At 46.3% G+C, this 26,225-nt stretch overlaps 1 protein-coding gene across 3 annotated transcripts; it reads right to left on the bottom strand.

Annotated features, from left to right (window-relative positions):
- Positions 1 to 546: 546 nt before the first annotated feature.
- Positions 547 to 26,225, bottom strand: LOC108176275 (glutamate receptor ionotropic, NMDA 2A). 3 transcript variants are annotated; one of them, XR_016226046.1, is made up of 8 exons: positions 26,108 to 26,225; positions 24,572 to 24,747; positions 23,790 to 24,316; positions 22,608 to 23,292; positions 16,037 to 16,242; positions 12,100 to 12,269; positions 11,843 to 11,994; positions 547 to 641 (listed from the first exon to the last, which is right to left on the bottom strand). XR_016226046.1 is itself a non-coding variant. In XM_089321438.1 (7 exons), exons 4-7 carry the CDS (start codon positions 22,635 to 22,637, stop codon positions 11,906 to 11,908), a joined length of 495 nt encoding a protein of 164 aa, XP_089177564.1. In that variant the 5' UTR covers positions 22,638 to 23,292; positions 23,790 to 24,316; positions 24,572 to 24,747; positions 26,108 to 26,225; the 3' UTR covers positions 10,986 to 11,905. The 3 variants fall into 3 exon arrangements, 1 of the variants encoding a protein (XP_089177564.1); XM_089321438.1 differs by lacking the exon at positions 547 to 641 and having other exon boundaries at positions 10,986 to 11,994; XR_011384394.2 differs by lacking the exons at positions 24,572 to 24,747; positions 26,108 to 26,225 and having other exon boundaries at positions 23,790 to 24,555.

The following is a 26,225-nucleotide window of genomic DNA, read 5'->3' as shown; positions in this document are numbered from 1 at the left end:
GAAAGATACTGCTCTTGAGATACAAGGATAAAAATAGGAGATGGACGCAACAGCCGGAGCTAAGCAGATTTCAAGCCAAGAGCCAGGAGCTTCCTCCAGGACTCCCACACAGGTGCAGCGGCCCAAGGAGTTGGGCCCTCTTCTACTACTTGGCCAGGCCACAGCAGAGCTGGGACGGAAGTGGAACTCCTGAGACTCGAACCAACACCCATATGGGATGTTGGTACTGCAGGCGGCGGCTTCATCCACTATGCCATGGCTCAGCCAACCCGCTGCCCCAAATACCTAGGCTGTTCCCACTTGTAATCCAGCTTTCTGCTCATACCCCTAAGGAAAGCAGAGGAAGCATCCCAAGGGCTTAGGCATCCGAACCCACACTGGAGTACTGGATAAAGTACCTGGCTTCTGGTCTGTCCTGGCCCACCCCCGGGACACTGTAGCCACCTGGGGTAGGGACCCATACATTGAAGATCTCTCCTGCACTGCCTCATCTATAACTCTGCCTTGCAAACCAATCTTTAAAAAGTAAAAAATATCTAGTACTTACTATGAGGTGTCAGAACCTTGGACAGGCTGGAACAGAACACAGAGGGATTCTTGGTGTTTCTCTAAGCTTCTGCTTTCTCCTCCGTGTGTGTAGTCTGTGAAAATTCACTGGATTACATGCCAGTTAATTTGAGTGCCCCGTGCCCCCGTGCCCCTGCACACATACCTTACACTGCTGCACAACCCAGAGCAGAGGCCGTGAGTAAAGGCCTCTTCTCATGGATGTGGCCAAGGCTACATCTGGCCAGGCACAGGAAACCCCCAAAACAGTACCAGGACCGTGGGAAAAGTTCTTCCTCTCCCAACCACCCACCACACCCTCTAGGACTCCTGCCACACTCCCCCTCCCTTTCCTTTCTGCAACACGCCTTTCTTAGCTTCGTTTCACGCCTCCTCACATTCATGCCACCTTTTCATTCTCTCCCATTCCTCTCCGTTCCCACCTCTCCCTTGACACTCTTCCTCTTACTACTATCCCCTTAACCCCCTTGCATGCACACCCCAGCCCCCGCCCACACCATGACAGAAAGGCCAACACACCAAACTCAACACAGAAAGAGCATTTCTGTTCTTCTGGAACAGGAACTCAGTAAGAGGCATACTCTTCTGGAAGGAGCCAAAGAAGAGAACCGAGCCTAGTAATTTCCAGAAGCCCAAGGTAACTGATGTGGCCGCCTCAGGTCCAGCCTCTCCAGATCCAGGCCTAACCCTGGGGCTGCTGGGTCTCCCTCATGCTCCGCCAGCAGGGTCGAGGACGGCTCTTCATTGCTTGAAAAGGCTCTCGGGTTGAGCCAACGCACTGCGGACTCCCACCTGAGCACATCGGGTCAAAAGGGGCCACGCATGTGCAAGCACTTCCAAGGAACAGTGCTGGGCGCAGGCGCAATCCCCATGGGTGGCTGCCATGGCATCAGGGGACACATTGGCATGCTGCCGCATCCAGGGTCGGACGCAGCAGGGCCACTTCCAGTCCCTCTGCTCCAGACTGTGACCCAGGGAGGCTGTGGCTGATGACCCAGGTAGTCTGGACCCTACCGCCAGGCCTTGTGGGAGTCCTGAATGGAGCTCCTGCCTCCTGGATTCTGCCTGGCCTAGCCCTGGCCATCAAAGCCATGTGGGGAGAGAAGCAGTGCAGGGGGCATCGCAAACAATATTTCTCTCTCTTAGTGATCATCCATATAGGGGTTCACTCCACAGATGACTACAAAGGCTGGCACTGGGACAGACCAAAGCAGAAGCCAGGGACATTTTATCTGGTGCTCCATTCTGGGTTCAGGGGCCTAAGTCCTTGGGCCTTCTCCCTCTGCTTTCCCAAGCTGCTTAGCAGACAGCTGGATCCCACAGGGAAGGGCCTCTAGGAGAGGCAGGCACTGCGGGGTCAGGTGAAGCCACTGACCACAGTGCCGGCATCCCATATGGGCACTGGTTTGAGTCCCAGCTGCTCCAGTTCCAATGCAGCTCTCTGCTGTGGTCTGGGAATGCAGTAGAAGTCCTTGTGCCTCTGCACCCATGCAGGAGACCCCAGCGATTCTCCTGGCCCCTGGCTCCTGGCTCTGGATCCCCTCAGCTCTATCCATTGTAGCCAATTAGGGAGTGGACCAGCATATGGAAGACACCTATCTCTCTCTCTCTCTCTAACTCCTAATTTCAAGTAAAAAATACCTTAAAAAAAGCAAAATTCTTTTAAAAAAGGAAAACATAGCTCTAAATAAAATACTACATCAAGGCCAACTAGTAGAGTTTATCTAGAATTTGATACTATATGCACTACATGCCCTACTAACAAAGAATTTGAAAAAGAGTTTAACTGGGTCTTAGAAAAGGTTTTGGTACCCATTCATTCTCTTCTTCCTTACAAACATTCTGTGTGGTATGATTTCTGAATTATACATGAGGAAATCTTTGGAATTTATTTATTCAGACACCTACATACCCATTCGCACAAGGACTTGAAACACCCACGATCTACACGGTTCTCCATGGAACACAGGTCTGCTTCCCAATCTCCAATCTCCATAACTAGCCTTGCATTTAAAGTATTGATCATGTTTGAAATAGGACAAATCCTGTGTTCCACGAAGCAAGATAGAATATAAAGGTAGCATCTGAGGTCACTGTTGACATTTTCTACGTGCATGTTATCCTGTTGGTACTTTTTCTCTCATTTCTCAATGTTAGATACAAATGGGGATGGAGAAAGTTCAACTATCCCTATGTGCAGATGACATGATTCTATATATAGGAGATCCAAAAGATTCCACTAAGAGACTCTCGAAACTCATAGTAGAGTTTGGTAATGTGGCAGGATAGAAAATCAACAGCCTTTGTATACACCAACAATGTCATGGCTGAGAAAGAACCTCTATGACCAAACCTGTTCAAGTAGCTACAAAGAAAATAAAGGACCTTGGAATAAATTTAACCAAGGAGGTCCAATATCTGAGAATCACAAAAGATTAAACAAAAGAATAGAAGAAAACAAAAAAATTGAGATGCTTCTGCACTACAAAAGAAACACTCAGCAAAATGAAAAAGCAAATAACAGAATGGGCAGAATTATCTTCAAAGTATGCAACTTATAATGGATTAAGTACCAGAAACTTTCAAGAAACTCAACAACAGCAAAACAAACCACCCACCAAGAAATAAGCAAGGGACTTCAACAGGCATATTTCAAGAAAGGAAATCTAAATGGCCAACAAACACATGCAAAAATGCTCAGGATCACTAGCCATCAGGGAAATGCAAATCAATACTACAATGGCCTTCAGGATGTGGGGGAAAGACACCCTAATCCACTGCTGGTAGGAATGTAAACTGCTATAGCCACTGTGGAAGACAGTATGGAGATACCTCAGAAATCTGAAGATAGATGTACCATATGAGCCAGCCACTCCAGCCCTGGGAATATACAAAAGGGAAATGAAATCAACATACAAACAGTGATCTCTGCCCTCATATTTACTACAGCTAATTACAAGAGCAAAGATAGGCAAGCAACCAAAATGCACATCACCTGATGACTGAATAATGACATTATGGGCTATGTACACCATACATGCATGTACAGACAGCACAGCCTGGCTATTCTGCATCCTGCTGCAATGAGCATAGGCCTGTGAAAACCTCTGCCTACATAATGATTCGTTTCCTTCAATATGTTACCAGTACTGTGTACATCCATACAGTTTTCCATGTTGACAGGACTTGTTTCACATGACAAACTGTATTGCTATACATGTATATATTAAGGAATACAGATACCAGATCAATAAACCCAATTTTACCTTCAAACACTAGAACAGAAAAGTAAATCTTAAGAAACCGGAAGGAGGAAAAATACACAAACTGAAATAAATCCAACAGAATAGAAAATATCACAACAGAAATTCAGTGAGACGAAAATACTATTCTTGAACACTCAATGACATGGACAAAACGTTTATCCGCAGGAAACAAGGGAGAAAAGGGAACAGACTCAAGTGACTTCACAACAGAAACGACAGAGAGGACACAATTACCTACCTTACCAAAATAATAATCAGAAAACACTATGGAAAAGCCAAGGCACAAGGATTTGGTCAATGTTGCTACAGTGTGGACTGATTGTCAGAAAGACACAAACCACTAAAACTGAATACAGTAAAACAAGAAAACCTAAATACACTTATACTTTGAAAAGAGACTGCAGTAGCAGGGAAACAAAAATAAACAAACAAAAAACATGAAGAAAAGTCCAGGACCAAATGGCTCTACTGGTGAGAACTCCCATTTAAAAGATAATTATAATCTGTTCTTTGCACACCCTTCCAAAAAGGAGATGAAGAGGAAAAACGTTCCTTTTTATTCCATCAGAGCAGCATTATCTCAACATCCAAAACAAGCACACATCATCAAGAAAATGGCACACAAATATCCGTCATGAATGTGTCACATACCTCAACAAAATATTACCAAATGCCATCCGGGAGCACAAACAAAGCTTAGCACACTGTGTGCAACTGAGAGTTACTCCGGGAATGCAAGGAAGGCTACCATACATAAGCAATTTATCCCAGAACAGAACAAACATGGGAAAAACCCACAGAGTATCCCGATAAACACAGAAAACCTATTTCACAAAACCTTCATTACTTTTGCGGTATTAAAAACAAATCATCAAATTAGGAACGCAAGGTACACCTCGGCCTGACAAGGCTCTTTCATGAAAAACCCACAGAGCGCTAACATCACACCCAATGCCAGGAACCCGAAACTGTCCTCCTAGACCAGGACACAGACACGCACTTTCACTCTCCTTCCTTCCGACAACAGTCTCAGACATCTAGAGCAGGGTGGCTGGGCCCTCAAAAAGCAAACAGACAGGAACACGGGGCAGTTCCAGGAGGAGATGGAGCCACCTCTGCTCTCGCACAGCTGCTCGCACCCTGGGGACCCTTCCAGAATGTCCCCACTGCATGACCACGACTCCACCCGCGCCTTCGGGACCAAGAGCAACAGGCACGCTGGCACCCAAGACCCCAGCGGGAATCCGCAACAGCCACGCGTCACTCACCTCCAAGGGGGCCCAGTCTGCAGGCGGGATAGAGGCCTGCCAAAGCCGTTGCTTCCGGAAGGGGCCGAAGAAGAGAAACGCTCCTGGGAAATGGCTCGGCAGCCTCGGACACGCAGCCTTTCCAGATCCCGGCCTGACCCTGGGGCTGCTGGGTCTCCCTCAGGCTTGGCCACCAGCGTCGAGGATGGCTCCTCACCTCATAGCTTGTGCAGTCTCTCGGGCAGCAGCAGACGCAGGCGCTGACTCCTACCTATGCGCCAAGCTCAGAGGCGGCCATGCCAGAGGGTGCACTTCCGGGTCAAAGTGCAGGATGCACGCGCAGGCCCCAGTGGCCGTTGCCATGGCACTACAGAACGCATCTGTGCACTTCAGCATCAAGGGACAGAAGCCCCAGGGCCACTTCAGTCCCGCTGCTCCAGACTTTGACCCAGAGAGGCAGCTGCTGATTGCCCAGGTTCTCTGGATCCTGCCTCCCTGCCGCTCGGAGTCCCGAATGGAGCTCCTGCCTCCTGGCTTCTGCCTGGCCCAGCGCTGGCCATCAAATCCACGTGGGGAGAGAAGCAGTGCAGGCGCCATCGCAAGCACTGTTCTCTCTCTGAGTGATAGTCCATATGGGGGTTTACCCCTCAGGTGTCTACAAAGGCCAGCACTGGGACAGGCTGAAGCAGAAGCCAGGGACTTTTTATCTCGTGCTCCATTGTGGGTTCAGGGGCCTAAGTCCTTGGGCCGTCTCCCTTTGCTTTCCCAGGCGTGTTAGCAGACAGCTGGATCCCAGGGGTAAAGGCTTCCGGGAAGGGCCGGCACTGTGGGGTAGTGGGTCAAGCTACCACCAGCAGTGCCAGCATCCCATGACGCCAGTTCGAGTCCTGGCTGTTCCACTTCCAATGCAGTTCTCTGCTGTGGTCTGGGAAGGCAGTAAAAAATGCCCCAAGTCCTAGTGCCTCTGCACCCATGAAGAGACCCCAGGGAGGCTCCTGGCTCCTGACTTCAGGTACTCTCAGCTCTGCCCACTGCAGCCAATTCGGTAGTAGACCAGCAGATGGAAGACTCCTTCCCTCTCTCTCTCTTTCCTCCCTCCACCTTCAACTTTCAAAATAACTAAAGAAATATACTCAACCATCCAGTGATCTAATACCCAAGGAATGACAAATTAAAATGACAACCTGGAGAAAGAGTGCCTTGGATAACAGGACAGAGTCAGGTCCCCAAAGCACCAGACTACGCATTATTTTTGGTCAGTGTTCATTTAAATATTTTTAAATGAAAGTAAAGTAAGATTATTTCATCTGGAATCCCAGTTTTAGGCTTTTTGCTGCTTTGTGCCTCTGACTTCCAGCAGGGTGAGTCTTCCCCATGGAAGGTACGGGAACAGAAATCCATCTGCCATAAGGGCTGTCCTGTTACTTTCCTCAACACATGCACTTGCCCACAGGTTAAGACAAACTGGCGCTAAAGAGAAAACAGAGTATCGGGCCACAGTTCCCCCCAGCTGCTCCCCACAATCACGCCCTTTCCTGCACACACATCCACATTTTTAATAAGGACAAAGACTACATAAACAGAACGTTGGGTGTACCAGGTACTACCGCAAGTACCTAAACTTATCTATCTTCACAACAAACAGATGAAGAAACCACGATTATCTCCATTTTGAGGAAGAGGCAGAGAAGGATGAAAGATGCCATATAACTCCCCTAGAAACAGGTCAAGCCACGGACTGACCTCAATTCAGACTAACACCAACTCAGGTCCTTTCCATAATGCCACAGGCCCTCTGCTCACTTCTGATCCAAACCAGAAACACGTTAACCAGAGTGATGAGAAAAGTCCTCTAAGTAACCCTTGTCTCCACTGAAAGTGAGGATTAAGGATGTAATATACTGGTCCATTTTACCACTGCATCTCTCTGTCTGTGATGGGGGCTCGGGCAGGGGTTTAGAACTCCCTGAATATGCACTCTCTCTGCCCAATGATCTGAAATAGAAGTTAGAGGAAAACATGTAGAGAGGCATTGCTTCCCTATGCAACTGTGTTCTTAACGCTGCATTTTTTGCTTGTCTCCTTCTCCTAAAGGCCACGTGCAGGAGATATCCTGGCTGGCAGTCTGTAAGGCAGGTTTTGGAAGACAGTTTCCTTGTTCTAACAAGTAATCTGATGTTCCTAAGATGCTACTGTACCTATTAAAAAGAAAATGGGGGAAAAAAAGTAAATGCGTGGCATTTCTTAATGAGCACTATACTTCATGTGTTGTACTATGCGAATTAATGGTAAAACTAGTACTGAAGCAGTACTTTATGTATCTGCGTGGGTGCAAACTGTTGATATCTTTACTTAGTATATATTAAGTTGATCTTCTGTATATAAAACTAATTGGAAATGAGGCCGGCGCCGCGGCTCACTAGGCTAATCCTCCGCCTAGCGGCGCCGGCACACCGGGTTCTAGTCCCAGTCGGGGCGCCGGATTCTGTCCCGGTTGCCCCTCTTCCAGGCCAGCTCTCTGCTGTGGCCAGGGAGTGCAGTGGAGGATGGCCCAGGTGCTTGGGCCCTGCACCCCATGGGAGACCAGGAGAAGCACCTGGCTCCTGGCTCCTGCCATCGGATCAGCGCGGTGCGCCGGCCGCAGCGCACTGGCCATGGCGGCCATTGGAGGGTGAACCAACGGCAAAGGAAGACCTTTCTCTCTGTCTCTCTCTCTCACTGTCCACTCTGCCTGTCAAAAAAAAAAAAAAAAAACTAATTGGAAATGAATCTTGATGAAGAATGGGATGGGAGAGGGGGTGGGAGATGGGATGGCTGTGGGTGGGAGGGAGGTTATGGGGGGGAAAGCCTCTATAATCCAAAAGCTGCACTTTTGAAATTTATATTTGTTAAATACAAATTTAAAACATATACATAAACAAAGCTCAAAGCATCGCAACGACAGACTGCAAGACACAGAACAGGGCAGTTACAATCAAAACAGCATGGTATAAGCAAAAAATTGACATATAGACCAATGGAACAGAAAAGAAACTCCAGAAATCTGTGCACACATCTACAAACAAATGCTATTGGACAAATGGGCTAAAGATCAATCCCAGGTGCAAAGGGCAGTCTCTTCAAAAAATGGTCCTGGGAAAACTGGACCTCCACATGCAGAACTATGAAAGAAGACCCATGCCTTACACCTTATACAAAAAACAATTAAAAATACTTCAAGGAACAAAATCTAAAACTCAATCTCATCAAACTACTAGAGAACATTGGAGAAAACCGAAAGGTATTGGCATAGGCAAAGATTTCTAGGGAAAAAGATCCCAGAAGCACAAGCAATAAAAGCAGAGACAAATATGATTCCATCAAGCCAAGGAGCTTCTGCGCTACAAAAGAAACACTCAGCAAAGTGAAAAGGCAACTGAAAGAATGGGAGAAAATACTTGCAAGCTATGAAACTGATAAAAGATTAATATCCAGAATCCATAAAGAGTTCAAGGAACTCAACAACCACAAAACAAAAAATCCAGTTTAGAAATGGGAAAAGGTCTTGAACATGCATTTTTTCAAGTGAGGACATTCATATGGCCAACAGACACTTGAAAAAATGCTCAAGATCACAAACCATCACAGAATTGCAAATCCAAATGACAATGAGGTTTCACTGCACAACAGTTAGAATGGCTCACATACAGAAATCAACAAATAATAAATGCTACTGAGGATGTGACAACTATGGGAACGTAATCCACTGTTGGTGGGAACATAAACCGGTGAAGCCATTGTGGAAGCAAGTAGAGATACCTCAGAAAGCTGGAAATAAATCTACTATATGACTCAGCGATCCATCTCAAGGTGATTTACCCCTAGGAAATGAAATCAGCATATTTGAAAGGATTATTTGCACCTCCAAGTTTAGCACAGCTCACTTCACAATAGCTAAGACATGGAATCAACCCTGATGTCCATGAACTGATAACTGGATAAAGAAATCATGGCCTATATACACTAGGTAACACAACCCATTGGGGATTACAGAGATGCTGTCTTTAGCAACAAAATGGATATAATTGGAAACCAGTATATTTAGTGAAATAAGCCATTCTGAAAGGACAAATACCATATGTTACCCTGATTTGTGGTAACCAATAGAGACCTAAAGGGTAATGGGTAGGAGGGAAACTGACATTCTGTGATAGATGATTTTCTACAGTGTTTTTTTTTTTAATACTGTTCTCTACTTATTGTATGGCTAAACATATGAGTATATAGTTAATTGAAAATAGATAATTATTAAGAATTAAGAGTGGTAACAAGGCCAGTGCTGTGGCTCAATAGGCTAATCCTCCGCCTTGCGGTGCTGACATGCTGGGTTCTATTCCCAGTCGGGGCACTGGATTCTGTCCCGGTTGCCCCTCTTCCAGGCCAGCTCTCTGCTGTGGCCCAGGAGTGCAGTGGAGGATGGCCCAAGTGCTTGGGCCCTGCACCCGCATGGGAGACCAGGAGAAGCACCTGGCTCCTGCCTTCGGATCAGCGCGGTGCGCTGGCCGCAGTGCGCCAGCTGCGGTGGCCATTGGAGGGTGAACCAACGGCAAAGGAAGACCTTTCTCTCTGTCTCTCTCTCTCACTGTCCATTCTGCTTGTCAAAAATTTTTTTAATAAAAGAGTAGTAACAAAAGAGGAAATGAGCAGAAGGGTTTGAGAGCAGGATGGAGGGATTGTAGCATGGGAAGAAGTATCAGTATGTTTTGACTCTGTATAGAAGAAATGAATGAAATTTGTATACCTGACATAAAATTTGAAAAAAATAGATAATTCTGTAACCAGACTAACATAACAAAAGAGAAAAACTCTACAGTAAGTGAAATTACAGATGAAAAAGCAGACATAATAACCAACATCACTGAAATACAAGGCTTCAAAAGAAATTGCTATTCAATATCATATGCTAAAAAATTGGAAAAAACAGGAAGAAATGGAGAAATTCCTCCATAACAAATACATGTAAACTACTAAGATTAAACCCAGAAGACACAGACATCTGAAAAAGACCCTTTAAAGTCAGTGAGACTGAAGCAGTAATTAAAAGTTTTCCAGCAAACTCCAGGCACTAAACTCCAGCAATGAAAACTGCTTGCATTACAACTGAATTCAATAAAACATTTCAAAAGGCACTTCAACACTTCTCAAACTGCTTCAAAATACTGAATAACACTGAATTTTGGCAAACACTTTTTATGAGGCCAGCATTCCTTTGATGCCAGGAACTACAAAAGACACGAAATGCATAGAAAATTGCCACCCTATATCCTTAATGAAACAGGTGAAAACATTCTCAATAAAATTCTAGCCAAAATAAAAACTCCAAAATCACATGGTAAAGCTCATATATTACCTTCAATTGGAATTTATCCCAGAAATGCCATGGTGGTTCCACATTTGCAAATCAATAAACATAAATAGATCAAAATCAAGAAAGAATAAAACCATACTGTCAGGGACAGTGCTGTGTTCTAGCAGGTTGAAGACACGACACGCAGTGCCAGCATCCCATATGGGTGCCAATTCGAGTCCTGACTGCTCCTCTTCCCATGCAGCTCCCTCCTAATGTGCCTGGGAATGTGGCAGAGGATGCCCAAAGTCACTGGACCACTGAAACCACTTGAGAGACCAGGAAAAAGGTCCTGGATCCTGACTTTGTATTGGCTCAGTTTGGTCATCGCAGCCATCGGGGAGTTAACTAGCAAATAGAAGACCTCTCTCTTTCTTTGCCTTTCTTTTTCTCTCGCTTTGTTTCTAACTCTCTCTGCAACTCTTTGATTAAGCTTCGTAGAACTGCCTTCCCTCTCTTATTTGCTTTCCTCTAAGGTGTGTTCCAATCTTCACAAATTTGAGGTGAATGCATGCATATAGCAGTACCAAGAGGGAGTTAATGCTCTGAAGTGCCTGATTGTCAACAAGACATCCACTAATGGAAATAATGCATGTGAAAGAAAAGTCAACACAACACTTTCCTTGTGAGAGAGAAAAATGAACTGGGCTGGGCTACCTTCCATGGAGTTTTCACTAATCTAGCCGGGGTATCCAACACATGTACATACAGAGCTGAAGAAAAGTTTAAAGGAAGAGAAAATATACAAATCCAAAAAGGGAATATTTTAATGTGAAAACAAACTTACGTTAAAACAGAGTCAAGAGATCTTCCTGCTTTGCAAACTATTTGGCTTAAAGAACAGCCATATTTAAAATGTGATTCCATTAATTTTAAATCAGTGTACATTCTTCAGACTACCATTTTGTTTATAAGAGTACTGGTATAAATAACAGTGCAGTCATCATTATTTTCCCTCTTGCATCTAATAAATAAATTAATGGCATTTATCCCACAGCATGGGATGCAAGATGTGTACATGGATGTTGAATAAAGCTTTATGCACTGATTTAAATTAACTGTGGACAGCCAGGTTTAAGTTTTTAAATATTTTCAAGGCTCTAAGCCATATATTCATTAATTTGCATTCTAGAGTGAAGACTGGTATCTGAATATATGAGAGTAGTTTTCAGCAGAGATTTGTAACAGGATTAATGAGAGCTGTGAACTGGAGTGGTGGTGGGGGAGTGTGAGTTGGGATAATATAAATGCAACATGCTCTGGAACATGCTGATGTGGGCAAATCATGCTAAACAGCTAGGTCTGGTCCAGTCCCATGCTTTCAGCAAACTATAATTTCTTATAGCGAAGCAGGATTCCCTATGATGTTCACCTACCTAGAAAAGCAGCAGGCAAGACAGTGCCATTGCTTCTTGAAACCATGACACTGATCCCTGTCTTCACAAAGGGCACGGAGAATTCCACCACTTCAGAACGCTCCTCATTGATGTTGTCGAGCCCACTGCCAGGACCGCTTTGTGGTAACCACCTGGAGGTAAGGCATAAAAAGAATGGCACCTTTACATGTTCTTCCCAACACTTCTGACCACAGGCCCCTGTCAGAATGGGAGGCCGGGGTGGAAAGGTGACTTACTTCCCCCAATCACTCCAATCCACATATTGTTGACATTTTTGTCATGCTTCCCTTTGGTCACCAGGTAGAAGTCATAGGTAAACTTGACCGTCCAGGAGAGCTTCTTCAGGATACCAATGCAGAACCCCTTGCAGCATTTCTTAAAGTTCATCCCCTTGTTAGCTGAATTGCTGCAAAGAAAATCCCAAGACCATGGGCTGTTAGTACTGGAAGACTTGTCTAGTCATTAGCTATACCCTTCTACTAGCTTTGCGAAGTTGAAGTTCAAGAAGGGAAGTAACTTTTCCATGGACGCACACTGAGCTTATGGCGGCCAGAGGAGCAAGTGTCTTTAATTACAGCGGTTACTAGCACAATAGCTAATGTTTACTGAGAAGTTACTACACTGCAGTTAGGCACTGCACTAAATGCTTTATACCATTTGCTGGATTGAGCTCCATGATGTTTCTCCAAATTAGGTAGCATTTGTACCTCTACTCAACAGGCAAGAGTTACTAACTCTTATTTTTAAACATTTCTAACACATTCAACTTCTTTTTTTATTTGACAGATTGAGGTAGGCAGTGAGAGAGAGACAGATAGAAAGGTCTTCCTTCTGTTGGTTCACCCCGCAATGGCCACTATGGCTGGAGCTATGCAGATCCGAAGCCAGGAGCCAGGTGCTTCCTCCTGGTCTCCCATGTAGGTGCAGGGCCCAAGCACTTGGGCCATCCTCCACTGCCTCCCGGGCCACAGCAGAGAGCTGGACTGGAAGAGGAGCAACCGGAACTAGAACTGGCACCCATATGCGATGCCGCTGCTGCAGGGGAAGGATTAACAAAGTGAGCCACGGCACCGGCCCCCACATACAACTTCATTAAACCAGAGTCTAGCAATCTGATCTAAGTTGAGTCATAAAAATTTATTGGAAAATGGAAGAGAAGAAGGTGTGAAATTCTCAAGTAAAGTAAGGTTTTGCTTCATCCTCTAAGTACGGAGGCCTGAAACCAAAGGTAAGAACTGGAAGTGCCTAGATAACTCCTACGATCATGGGGTTCTACCCCATGCCCGAGTCCACAGAATTAACTTCTCACACTAGGCCCGACTATCCGTGAAGGCTCATTCGTACTATTTTTTCTTCCTAACAACATGGCTTGATGCACAAAAGGTCAAACTTTTCAAGAGTAATATCCAGGACTGGGGGAAAAATTGCCATTAAAACAGAGACCATATGGCCAGTGGAAAGTCTATCTTCTGAGCTGCCAGGGTCAACCTCACTGTTTTCTACCAGGCACCCTGCTATACTCTCCCAACCAGCTCCTAGAAAAGAACACCCACACGAATCAGAAACGTCTTTGGTAAGGAAGGAAATGATGGTCTTCCCCACTGACAGCAGAAAGTCTTAGACAATGCAGGCAGGAAGACCACAGCCTCTTCAGGGAACAAACTTGCTTACACTGGAACATCCCAGAAGCTCTACCTTCTACTTGAATCACACATGCTACAATGTAGGTGCTCCATCTGTAACCTTACATTTTGAGCAAATTCACACACGGGACTATCGTCTAAGCACTAAAATAATGTTTGAAGACACTCAACTTCATAAGTAGGAAAGTACATTTCTATCTATTAGTTTAGAAAAGAGGTTATATAATACTATAAATAATAATCACAGCTCTGTAAAAACTAATGAGTTTATGAAATAACTGGATGAAAAAATAATGAGAAGCACAGCTATTTTTAATGGTAGAAAATGATTTTGCCTTTTCATATTAGGATTTTTCCATCAAATTCTCCAGTTGGCCGGCGCCGCGGCTCACTAGGCTAATCCTCCGCCTAGCGGCGCCGGCACACCGGGTTCTAGTCCCGGTCGGGGCGCCGGATTCTGTCCCGGTTGCCCCTCTTCCAGGCCAGCCCTCTGCTGTGGCCAGGGAGTGCAGTGGAGGATGGCCCAGGTGCTTGGGCCCTGCACCCCATGGGAGACCAGGAAAAGCACCTGGCTCCTGGCTCCTGCCATCGGATCAGCGCGGTGCGCCGGCCGCAGCGCGCCGGCCGCGGCGGCCATTGGAGGGTGAACCAACGGCAAAAGGAAGACCTTTCTCTCTGTCTCTCTCTCTCACTGTCCACTCTGCCTGTCAAAAAATAAAAAAATAAAAAAATAAAAAAAAAATTCTCCAGTTAATATGGACTACATATAGCATATATAATTTGTTACACACACATAATCGAGTCAGAGAGGTTTATTTATAGCTACATCCATGAATGTGGACAGACTTGAAAATATAACTGAGTAGCAGAAGTAGGTTGAAAATGCCACCTTTTCCCTGGAGCTCTCCTTTATTCCAGAATCACCAACCACCTACCTTCCTCACCACCACAGTCATGCTGCCCTTGAGTTTGCCTCAACCACTCTGCTTCTACAGCCATGATCACCATGTAGACTTTGAGCTCTAGCCTCCAGGGAGATGACCCCAGATCTGGGGTACCACCCTTGTATATATTCCATGTGATAACCACTGGATTCAATACCTAAACTGGTTTTGGAGACTAATATGGGCCTCCAAGACCCCAGAATCTCCCAGAGGCTAGAAAGGGCAGGTTTTTCCCTGGAAAAATCAGTACCAAGTAAATACAGTCATGTTGTCCAACAGGAATTCTTTTTGCAACCAATTAGCCTGGCTCAAAATGCTACATTTAGGAAATTTAATTGCTTTAACCTACGTTAATGTTGGGATTCATGGATTCTAATTTTGTATTGCTCCCACGGAAGTCAAAGGCTTTAATTCACCTCTATACATAGTAAACTTCTCATGTTCTCAAGCAGAAAAGGCAAAGTCACAAGCTGCCCCCTCTGTACAGGAACAACAACAACAAAATTTGAGCTTGTACCTGAGACGCTGTTCACAGTGTTCAGTAAAAATATCAATTCTTTCATAGGGAGTCGTTGATTTTTGGCTCATGTACTTCATAGTCAAGCAAACTGGGATGTGGACATCTGCTTGTTTTCAGCTCTAGGCCTTCTGATTTTCAAAGACTGTAAACTCCTGCTATCGACTATGAAGAAGAGACTACACTCATGGGCCATAATGAAGCACACAGGGTGTTGTCCCACAGATGTTATGCTCCTTGCTTTCTTCACGTGGTCAAGCTTGGCTCCCAACACCCACTGAAATCAGAACGGCCCTTGGTAACAAACCTGCAATGTCCCCTCCATCCTCCTCCAGCCCATGACTTCCCTGCACAGTCCCCTCCATCCTCCACCAACCCGTGACTCTCCAGCAGGGATGCAACACTGGCATGCTGTCAGTGGTTCAAACTCCACCTCTACAGCATCAGGAAATCATTCCCAAGCTGTGTCCACCCCCGGTCTGGGAAATACAGAGGAGGGGGGACGTGCCAGGGAGGGAACGGACAGAAAAATGTTTAAAACCAGGATAAGCACCTGGCTCCTGCCTTCGGATCAGAATGGTGCACCGGCTGCAGAGCGCCGGCTGCGGCGGCCATTGGAGGGTGAACCAACGGCAAAGGAAGACCTTTCTCTCTCTCTCTCTCACTGTCCACTATGCCTGTCAAAAAAAAAAAAAAAGAAATCCTTTAAGGAGACTTTAAGGAGAGACTTTTGAGGATGCTGGGGGATGACTGAGCACCATGGGTAAGAACACAGCTGGAGTCAGCCATACCTCTGGATGGCTTCAGCCGTGTTCTCCAACCTGCCCATAACTCAACTGTATCAACTGTAAATGGCAAACGCCCTCACCTCATATGGCTGTGAGAATTTAACGGATGTAAACTTAGTGCATCTCCAGGCAATCATAAACATAAGCCCATTGCTAACACTACAGCTATCACAACAGTGTGTTCTGTGTTATGTTTTGTAGTACAGATGCTGTTGTGATCAGTGACTTGCATTATGTGACAGGCGTGGGCATGTCCAGACCACAGCCTCCCTGGCACTCACTTGATTTTGATGAACTTCCGACACGGCACCGTGTTCCGCACACAGGCCTCAGTCAGCGGGTTGATGTCTTCCACGATGACGAAGGGGGCCTCCTCCAGGGTGACGATGCTCAGGTGGTTGTGATCCAGCTCACAGTCAGAGAAGGACTTGTACCAGGGCCACACCGTGGGCCTTGGGCTCAGGGTCTGGTTCTCCCACTTGCCCACCTGCACCACAAACACAGAGATACACCAGTGCTGCCTTGTGCCTCTGACTTCTGGCAGGGCAAGTCCTTCCCACGGAAGGCGTGGGAGCAGAAATCCATCTGCCATAAGAGCTGTCCTCTTACTTTCCTAAACATGTGCTCTTGCTCACAGGTTAAGACAAACTGGGCTAATGAGAAAACAGAGTATCGAGTTGCAGTTCCCCCCAGCTCCTCCACAGAGGAACTGCACATGCATGTCTGGGAGTGGCACCAAAGCATGATGTCCTGCCAGAGCTCATTGTCACGGATGTGACGGAAAAAGCGTAGACTTCTGAAAAAATCAGCAAGGTCTATGTCCAGCCCTCCAAAAAGGATGCGGGTGTCCCAGGAAGTGACCTAACTGTTGCACCAAATGCCTGCTACGAAAAAATTGGTTTTGGTATAAAAAATTTTGACATGGATACCTACATGAGAGGTCTTGAAAAAACTTCATGAAAACATCTATTATTAAAAAAAACCTACGTTGTGGAATTCAAACATTTTTGCAACAAAATCAAGTTATCTTTGAATTCCATTTTCTAGGAATTCATTGAAGTACCTTCATTGTAACTGAAATACTCTAGGCACACGCTTCATTACTGACAGTTTCGTTTTCCCAGCTGTAAAATGTACACAATCCCACCTTCTTCCTAAGAACATCATGACAAATAAATAAGGCAGTGCTTAGCGTACATCAGGACCTGTCAAAACAGAATCAATTGTGCTCCCTCTGAGCTGCTTGAGCGTCTTGGTGAAAGTGAATTGAAGCCTGTGGGCTGTATTTTTATTTTGACAGGCAGATTTAGACAGTGAGAGAGAGAGACAGAGAGAGAGGTCATCCTTTTCCCTTGGTTCACCCCCAAGTGGCCACTACAGCTGGCGTGCTGTGGCTGGTGCGCTGCGCCGATCTGAAGCTAGGAGCCAGGTGTTTCCTCCTGGTCTCCCATATGGGTGCAGGGCCCAAGGACTTGGGCCATCCTTCACTATGTTACCGGGACACAACAGCGAGCTGGACTAGAAGAGGAGCAACCGGGACAGAACCAGCACCCCAATCAGGACTAGAACCCTGTGTGCCAGCACTGCAGGTAGAGGATTAGCCTAGTGAGCCGTGGTGCCAGCTGGCTGTTTGTTTTAAACCATAATTTTTTTTGACAGCTTATTGGCAATGCTCACACACACCGAGAATAAGCTGCCCTGACCAGTGCTGGCTCCTTCCTCCTCCTGCTCCTGTTCCCACACGTGATCACTTGATACCGCAGGTCAGTGCTGTGTTTGTGACAATAAACTCCAGGGAAGCACCTCGTCTGAAAAGCTAAGTGCCAAGTCCATGCTCAGCTGGGGGGCTGTGACCCCTCCCCACCCCTCCAGTAACATCAGCATCACATGAAATGAATGGTGGACAAGCAGGGCACCAGGAGTCTGAATCTGAAGGTGCTTTCCGATTCTGCAGGGTGCTTCTGTTAACTGAGCTACAGTAACTGTGTCATAGCCACAAAACCCGACCTGCCTGGCACACTAGGCTCCTAAATCCCCAAGGCAACATAAACTAAGGCAAACATAAACTAAGGTTGTGCAACCAGCACAACCTTTGGTGATGTCACTGACCACATTACACAGAAGACTTCACAGCAAAATTCCAGCCAAAGCTGGTCTGCGTCAGATCAGTGCAGCTCCAGCCATTGTAGCCAACTGGGGATTGACCCAGCAGATAGGTGCCCTCTCTCTCTCTCTCTCTCTCTCTCTCTCTCTCTTTCTCTTTCTCTTTCTCTCTCTGCCTGTCCTTTTCTCTTTGTGTACCTCTGACTTTCAAAAAATAAATAAATAAATAAATTTTTTTTAGGAAAGCTAATATAGAGGGCTGCTATTTGGTGAATTGGTTGCAACATGGCTTGGGACACCCACATCCCATATCAGAATGCTTGGGTTCAATTCCCAGCCCGAGCTCCCAATTCCAGCTTTCTGTCAATGCAGACCTTTGGAGGCAGCAGGTGATGGCTCAAGTACCTGGCAACTGATACCCATGTGGGAGACCTCGATCGAGGTCCCAGATCCTGTATTCACCTAGGTCAAAATCATAGCTCTATGAGGAGTTATCATTGTATATTCATTCAGTAAACATTATTAAGTGTCCACAGTATAACAAGTACTGGCCTACAAAGATATAATGAGTAAGGTCCCTGGAGTTCATCCTCATCCTCATCAACAACATCTTATTATTATCATGATCATTATTATCGATACAGAACCTAGAAAGAAAGAGGACTGGTGTAGTGGACCCAACACATATAATTCTAGAAGAAAGAAAATGTTTTCTCTTATCCTGTCTTTGCTATTAATTGGTGAAAAACTAACCCTGTGTGTTTGGGCTCAAATTCACCATCTATAATACAGCACAGAAAAGAAAATTGCACTTTTGATGTTGTAAGACTACTTAAAATAATGTATTAAAATTCATGTTATTTTTATAAATTTGAGTTGAATTTTCTGAATTAGCTACTTAAAAATATTTCAGACCAGAGTTACTGTCATCAGTCACTTGTATTCTAATATTTACCTGAATAGGAAAAAAAGTTATAATCACTGTTTAATACCCTAGGGACTATGATGATGACACATAAACACTCCTAGTCCTCTTCTGTACAAAAAAGAAAAATCTTTGAAAAATTATTGTCCTAACTGGTCTCTAGCATCTTTTTCTTCTCTGCCATCATGAAATTTAAATCCAAATGACAACACCAATCTGTTAGATGAGAAAGATGACACATGGAACATTTCAGAATTTAACAAGATTTTGGATCTTAATTCCCCAAATCTTGCTTTGGGTACTACTTTGACCATCAGATAAAAACTCTCATGAAGACAAGAAATGTAGCTTGCCTGGGACTATACCCACACCCATGTGGATACAGTGTTCCATTCTTTGTGTCAACAAACACTTCCTCTATGCCCTCACACACATGATCACTGTGTGGCCATCTCCTGACTATCCTGAGAAACAATGACACAGGCAAGCCACACGCCCTATCTCTTAGCTAACTGAGGATGTCATCCCACACCTGAGGGAAAAACAGCTTCCCCAAGAGCCTGGGGTTGCTGGTAGGAGATAACATAAAAAGTTGTCTTTTAGTAATTATTCTTTGACTCACAGGTTATTTAAAAGTGTTGTTTATTGTGTTAACAATGGAAAATTTTCCAGAAATCTTTGTCATTCAATTATAGCTCTCATATATTCCTTGAAGCACTAAGTAAATCCTTTTAAATTTATTAAAACTTCCTTTATGACCTAAAGAATTACATCCATATATATTTTCTGAGTGCTTTCAAAACATGTGTGATCTGTTATTGATTTCAGTGTTCTACATATGTGTATTAAGTCAACTAGTTTGTGATGTCTTTAAGACTGTTTCCATACCAACTTTTATCTGCTTGCTCTACTGATTACTGAGATAAGAATAATGAAATCTCCCATTCCAGTTATGGATTTTTTTCAGATAAACCTTGCAGTTCTATCAACTTTTGCTTCAGCATCTTGAAGCTGTGTTACTAGGTCTATAAATACTTAGATTGATGTCTTACTGATGGATCAAAGCATTTATCATCATGAATTGACTTTCTTTATCATTGAAAATATCCCATGATCCTAAAAGTACTCCATGATCTGCGTTGCTAATGTAGGTAGTCCAGTTTTGTAGATGACTAATGTGTATTTCTTTCTCCATATTTCAATTTTCAAGCTATTATATTCAAACTGAATTTCACTTAGGGAGCCTATACTTGGGTCTTGTTTTTTGATTCAATGTTATAATCTCTCTGCCTTGTAATTGAGTTCCTTATACCATTTACATTTAATGTAATTAATGAAATAGCTAAGCTTAAATTAATCTCCTAGTTAGGTGTTTTCTATCTGTTCTATGTTCTGTTTTTCCTCTTTATCTGCCTACTTTTGGATCAGTTTCTTTTCCATGATTCCATTTTATTTCTTTTACGGGTTAATTATACCCCCATTTATTTACCTTTAGTGACTTTTTTAGGTTTCATTGTATATATTTTAAATTTATCACATTTATCTTCAAGTGATATTGCACCATGCCAAATGGTGTATTTCCATTTCACTCTCCCTACAGTTGTACTACAGTTGCCACACATTTAACTTTAAAAAGCTATAAACTGTATGCTACATGTTTAGTATTTTTGCTGTAAAAAACTCATTTATCTTTTAAAGTGACTAAACAGTTTAAAAATCTGTATACATGGCCAGTGCCGCGGCTCACTAGGCTAATCCTCCACCTAGCGGCGCCGGCACACCGGGTTCTAGTCCCGGTTGGGGCGCCGAATTCTGTCCCGGTTGCCCCTCTTCCAGGCCAGCTCTCTGCTGTGGCCAGGGAGTGCAGTGGAGGATGGCCCAGGTGCTTGGGCCCTGCACCCCAGGGGAGACCAGGAAAAGCACCTGGCTCCTGGCTCCTGCCATCGGATCAGCACGGTGCGCCGGCCACAGCGCGCCGGCCGCGGCGGCCATTGGAGGGTGAACCAATGGCAAAGGAAGACCTTTCTCTCTGTCTCTCTCTCTCACTGTCCACTCTGCCTGTCCAAAAAAAAAATCTGTATACATTTAACCATGTAGCTTTCAATTCTCATGTTTTCATCTTTTGTGTTGATTCAAATACCCACTTAGTAACATTGTCTTTCTCCCTAAAGGACTTTTTCTAATATTTCTGGTAGTGTGGATCTGCTGGTGATGAATTATTTCTGTGATCCTATGTCTAGAATCTTTATTTCACTCTCACACTGGAAACATACGTTCACTGTGCAAAGAATTCTATGCTGACACTCTTTATCTTTCAGTACTTCAAAGAGTTTCTCCGTTCTCTTGTAGCATATGTTGTTTCTAATGATAAAACTACTGTCAATCTTTTCTTTTACAAGATTTATGCATTTCTTTGAAAGGCAGAGTTGCAGAGATATAGAAGCAGAGAGAGAGGGGGGTCTTCGATCCACTAGTACACCTCCCAAAATTGACACAATGGCTGGAGCTGGGGCAATCCAAAGCCAGGAGCCAGTAATTTTTCTGGGTCTCCCAAGGTGGGGATTGTACCTTAAAACGCTAGAACAGAAAAGTAAATCTTAAGAAAGTGGAAGGAGGAAAAATATACAAACTGATATAAATCCAACGGAATAGAAAATATCACAACAGAAATTCAGTGAGACCAAAATATTATTCTTGAACACTCAGTGACATGGACAAAATGTTTATCCGCAGGAAAAAAGGGAAAAAAGGGAACAGACTCAACTGACTTCACAACAGAAACGACAGAGAAGACACTATTACCTACCTTACCAAAATAATAATCAGAAAACACTATGGAAAAGCCAAGGCACAAGGATTTGGTCAATGTCGATACAGTGTGGACTGATTCTCAGAAAGACACAAACCACTAAAACTGAATACAGTAAAACAAGAAACCCTAAATACACTCATAATTTGAAAAGAGACTGCAGTAGTGGGAAACAAACACACATGAAGAAAACTCCAGGAACAGACGGCTCCACTGGTGAAAACTCCCATTTAAAGGATAATTAAAATCCGTTCTTTGCACACCCTTCCAAAAAGGAGATGAAGAGGAAAAACTTTCCTTTTTATTCCATCAGACTAGCGTTATCCCAACATCCAAAACAAGCACACATCATAAAGAAAATGGCACACAAATATCCGTCATGAATGTGTCACATGCCTCAATAAAATATTACCAAATGCCATCCGGGAGCACAAACAAAGCTTAGCACACTGTGTGCAACTGAGAGTTACTCCGGGAATGCAAGGATGGCTACCATACCAAAGCAATATATCCCAGAACAGAATCCACATGGGAAAAGCCACAAAGTATCCCGATAGACACAGAAAACCTATTTCACAAAACCTTCATTACTTTTGCGGTATTAAAAAAATAAAATCATCAAATTAAGAACAGATGGTACACCTGGGCCTGACAACGGTCTTTCATAAAAAACCCACGGAGTACTAACAGCACACCAAACGCGAGTAACCGGAAACTGTCCTCCTAGACCAGGACAGAAACACACATTCTCACTCTCGTTCCTCCCAACAAGACTCTCAGAGGTCTAGAACAGGGCGGCTGGGCCCTCAAAAAGCAAACAGATGGGAACGTGGGGCAGTTCCGGGAGGAGATGGAGCCACCTCTGCTCTCACACAGCTGCTCGTACCCTGGGGACCCTTCCAGACCGTCTGTACAGCACAACTGCGACTCCACCGGAGCCTTCGGGACCAAGAGCAACAGGCACGCCGGCACCCAATACCCCAGCGGGAAGCCGCAACAGCCACGCGTCACTCACCTCCAAGGGGGCCCGGTCTGCTGGCGGCATAGAGGTCTGCCAAGGCCGTTGCTTCCGGAAGGGGCTGAAGAAGACAACCGCGCCTGGGAAATAGTGCTGCAGCCTCAGACATGCAGCCTCTCCTGATCCTGGCCTGACCTTGGGGCCGCTGGGTCTCCCTCAGTCTTGGCCAGCAGCGTCGAGCACGGCTCCTCACAGCTTGTGCAGGCTCTTGGGCAGCAGCGGACGCGGTGCTGACTCCTACAAGAGCGCTGGCGGGCAGTCGGGGTATGCATGCGTGCGTGTGCACTTCCGGGTCAAAGTGCAGGACGCAGGCGCAGTCCCCACTGGCCGTCGCCATGGCGCCACGGGACACATCTGCACCCTGCCGCATCCAGCGTCATTCTGATGCCCCAGTCCCACTTCAGTCAGCTTCTTCTGCTCCGGGTGTGACTCAGCCAAGGCGGTGCTCGGCCAAAGCTAGAAGCCCAAAGCTCAAACCCGGTCTCTGCATGAGTGTCAGCCACCCATGGAGCGCATTCACAGGAAGCTGGGTCAGAAGAAGAGGAGCCTGAACTCAAACCAGAAACTCCAGTGTGGGATGCAGGCATCCCACTGCGCCGGATGGCTGCAATGTCCATCTGTTAACCAACGTCTCCCTCAACACTCACTCATGTATCCATTTCACACACAGATCTACTTCCATCTGAAAAGGAAAGGGGCAGGGAAAAAAGAAAAAAAAAAAAGAACATTTGGCTTTCTCCAACACACGTTCTCTATGAACACATTCTCTACCCTGCCCCAGACGTTATCTCCCAGGATCTCTGTGGACAGGAGGGCCCTGCAGGGACAGCGATCCCAACAAGGAAATCTCCTCCAGCCACCAGAGTCACCTTCCCTGCCTCTAGCCCCTGCTCCTCTAGCAGCCAGGTTCAGCCCGTTGTGGAAAAAGCCCAGCTGTGTGAGTCACTACAGCCATCCCAAGGGGCCTGCACAAAATCCAGAGTACAGCTGGAAACAGCTGTCATGAGATCAACTGCCACTGGGAGGGATGGCAGAAAAAAAGGATGAATTCATCGTTTATTACAACATGAGCCCCTCTGGCCTCAGAAAAGCTGGTTTTCATTTTCTCTCTCCAACAAAAAGAGTCTTTTCCCATCTTACTTAGGATTCTTCTAATGAGCAAAGCAGCACGTGACTCACCATGGAAGACTCCCTCAGACTAGAATCCAATGGGGGACACCACCCCACCCCAGGCATTTCCTGAAACACAGGAGAAATGAAACTCCATCAGGAGAGGAAAGAATTATCAGGAAGAAGCTATAAATGCAGATACCTCTGACTTGAATAAACTCTTAAAGAAAAAAAAAAACAGCACCAGGAAACATGAGGCAGCTGAGATCCAGCAGAGAGGTCCAGGGCAGAGGTTCCTCTCTGGTTCCTACGTGCCCATGACATCAGGAACACTCTGCAATTAAGGAAGACACGTACAGGGTGTTTCTGTGCACAACTAGAAGGCACTCAGCCTCCGGACTTCTAAGTCCTCCTCCCACGGGTCTCCTCACCCATCAACCTGAGAGGTCCTGAAGAAAACAGGGCTGAGGCCTGGTCCAGGTGCGGAACTGACATGAAGAGCAGATGCTTCTCCTCAACAGAAACGTCTGTGTCTGATGGGGATGAGAAGATGGCTCTCCCGGCACTTGGTGCAAAGCAGCCTTGATTTCATGGCTCTGGAAGCAGGAGACACAGGGAAATCGGCGCATTCTCCTCGGCTGCATGACACCCAAATGTCCATCAAGTCCCAGGGTCACACCTCAAATGATGCCATCAACACACCCCCGGGTGCTCAGCCATGGGGTCTTTCAGTCAGCTCCAACATTGACACTGAGGCAGCAGTCCCCCCCCCTTCAGCTATCCAGCCAACCACACAAGGGAGAGGAGGAACAGCTGCTCGGGAGAGGTCTAGAGGTATTTGCTACACTCACCCACCGCCAGGGACAGACACCCCGTTCCTCAGGCAGAGCACTGTGATTCCAAAGAGCTCCACACGCTCCCTCCTCCTGAGTGTCGTATTCTCACAGCAGAATTGTGTTTATTTCTCCACAAGTATGAAGCAGTTTCTATGACATCCTGCTGCAAGACCTCGAGGCCGCTGTGGAGCCTGTGTGAGCGGGAAGGAAGTGAGGCAGGCCGGGAGTGGAGAGGAAAGTCTGAGGCAGCTTTGGGGCCAGAGGAGAGCTTCCCTTCACCTCTCAGGTTTAAGATTACACAATTAAAGGGAATTTCATTTAAAAAGAATGCAATCATTATTAAAACTTTTCCAGTTGCCTCAGCTGTCATTATTTCTCATTTCTAAGTGTAAAACAAAAATCTAGAATTTTACAATGTATTCTCTTTTTTCACCAGCAAGATATCAAGGTAATACCTTATACCATATTTTTTTTTTTGACAGGCAGAGTGGACAGTGAGAGAGAGAGAGAGAGAGAGAGAAAGGTCTTCCTTTCCAGTTGGTTCACCCTCCAATGGCCACCGCGGCCGGTGCGCTGCTGCCGGCACACCGTGCTGATCCGATGGCAGGAGCCAGGTGTTTCTCCTGGTCTCCCATGGGGTGCAGGGCCCAAGGACTTGGGTAATCCTCCACTACACTCCTGGGCCATAGCGGAGAGCTGGGACAAAATGCAGCGACCCGACCAGGACTAGAACCCGGTGTGCCGGCGCCGCAAGGCAGAGGATTAACCTAGTGAGCCATGGCGGCAGCCACCTTATGCCATATTTTACACCATCAACATTCAGTTAGTTGGGTTCAACTGCTTTACCAGCTCCCCAACTAAGTCAAAGCCAGGGCCCTGTCCCGGGCACCCTAGGCGTGACCCTGCCCCTTGCCCGGCTCCCCAGCTTCAGCAGGCAGGGCGAGGGCCCCACCCTGGGCACCCCAGATGCAACCCGGCTCCCCCGCGCCTGGGGCCCCAGGCCTTGCAAGCCCTCTAAGTGCCCTGCAATGGCCACCACAGTGGGTACCCCGCCACCTGCCCGGGTAACAAGCCCCTGCTGGCATCCCAGACGAAGCCATGCCCCTGCCGGGGGCCCCAGCCCCTGCAGCACAGTGAAGGCCCGCAGCCACAGCGAGGGCCCCGCCCTGGGCAACCCAGATGCAACCACGCTCCCCACCCGCATCCCAGCCCCTGCAGGCACCGGGAGATTCCCGCTCTGGGCAACCCAGAGGCGACCCGCACCCTACCCGGGTATCCTGGGAGGGCTCCGCAGGCACAGTGAGGGCAGTTGCAGCAAGGGCCCACCTACCTCCCGGGTCAAAAGCCCCTGCAAGCATGGCGAGGGACCCACCCTGGGCACCCCGGACGCGAACCCGCCCCCGGCCCGGCTGGTACAGCAAGGGACGCTCAGGCACTGGGAGGGCCCCGCCCTAGGCACCTCACACGCGACCATGTATCCCGCCCAGATCCCCCACCCCTGCAGGCAAGGCGAAACCCGTCCTGAGCACCCCAGACTCGACCACCACTCACCTGGGTCCCAAGTCCCTGCAGGAATGGCGAGAGCCCCGCCCTGGCCACCCCTGAAGGGACCCCGCCTCCTACCTGCGTCCCCACACCTGCAGGCAGGGCGAAGGCCCCGCTCTAGGCA

This window comes from Oryctolagus cuniculus, chromosome 19 (genome assembly GCF_051225735.1).
Source record: "Oryctolagus cuniculus isolate XC-2025 breed Fujian yellow rabbit chromosome 19, ASM5122573v1, whole genome shotgun sequence".
Taxonomy (NCBI): Eukaryota; Metazoa; Chordata; class Mammalia; order Lagomorpha; family Leporidae; genus Oryctolagus; species Oryctolagus cuniculus.
This window is presented reverse-complemented; position numbering and strand designations above follow the sequence as displayed.

Coding starts and splice junctions, on each gene's coding strand:
- LOC108176275 (XM_089321438.1), bottom strand. CDS start 22,637: ATGCCGCCAGCAGACCGGGCCCCCTTGGAG. Junction 16,243..22,607: donor CAGACCGGGCCCCCTTGGAG/GTGAGTGACGCG, acceptor TTTGTGGTGCAG/GTGGGCAAGTGGGAGAACCA. Junction 12,270..16,036: donor CGGAAGTTCATCAAAATCAA/GTGAGTGCCAGG, acceptor TTTTCTTTGCAG/CAATTCAGCTAACAAGGGGA.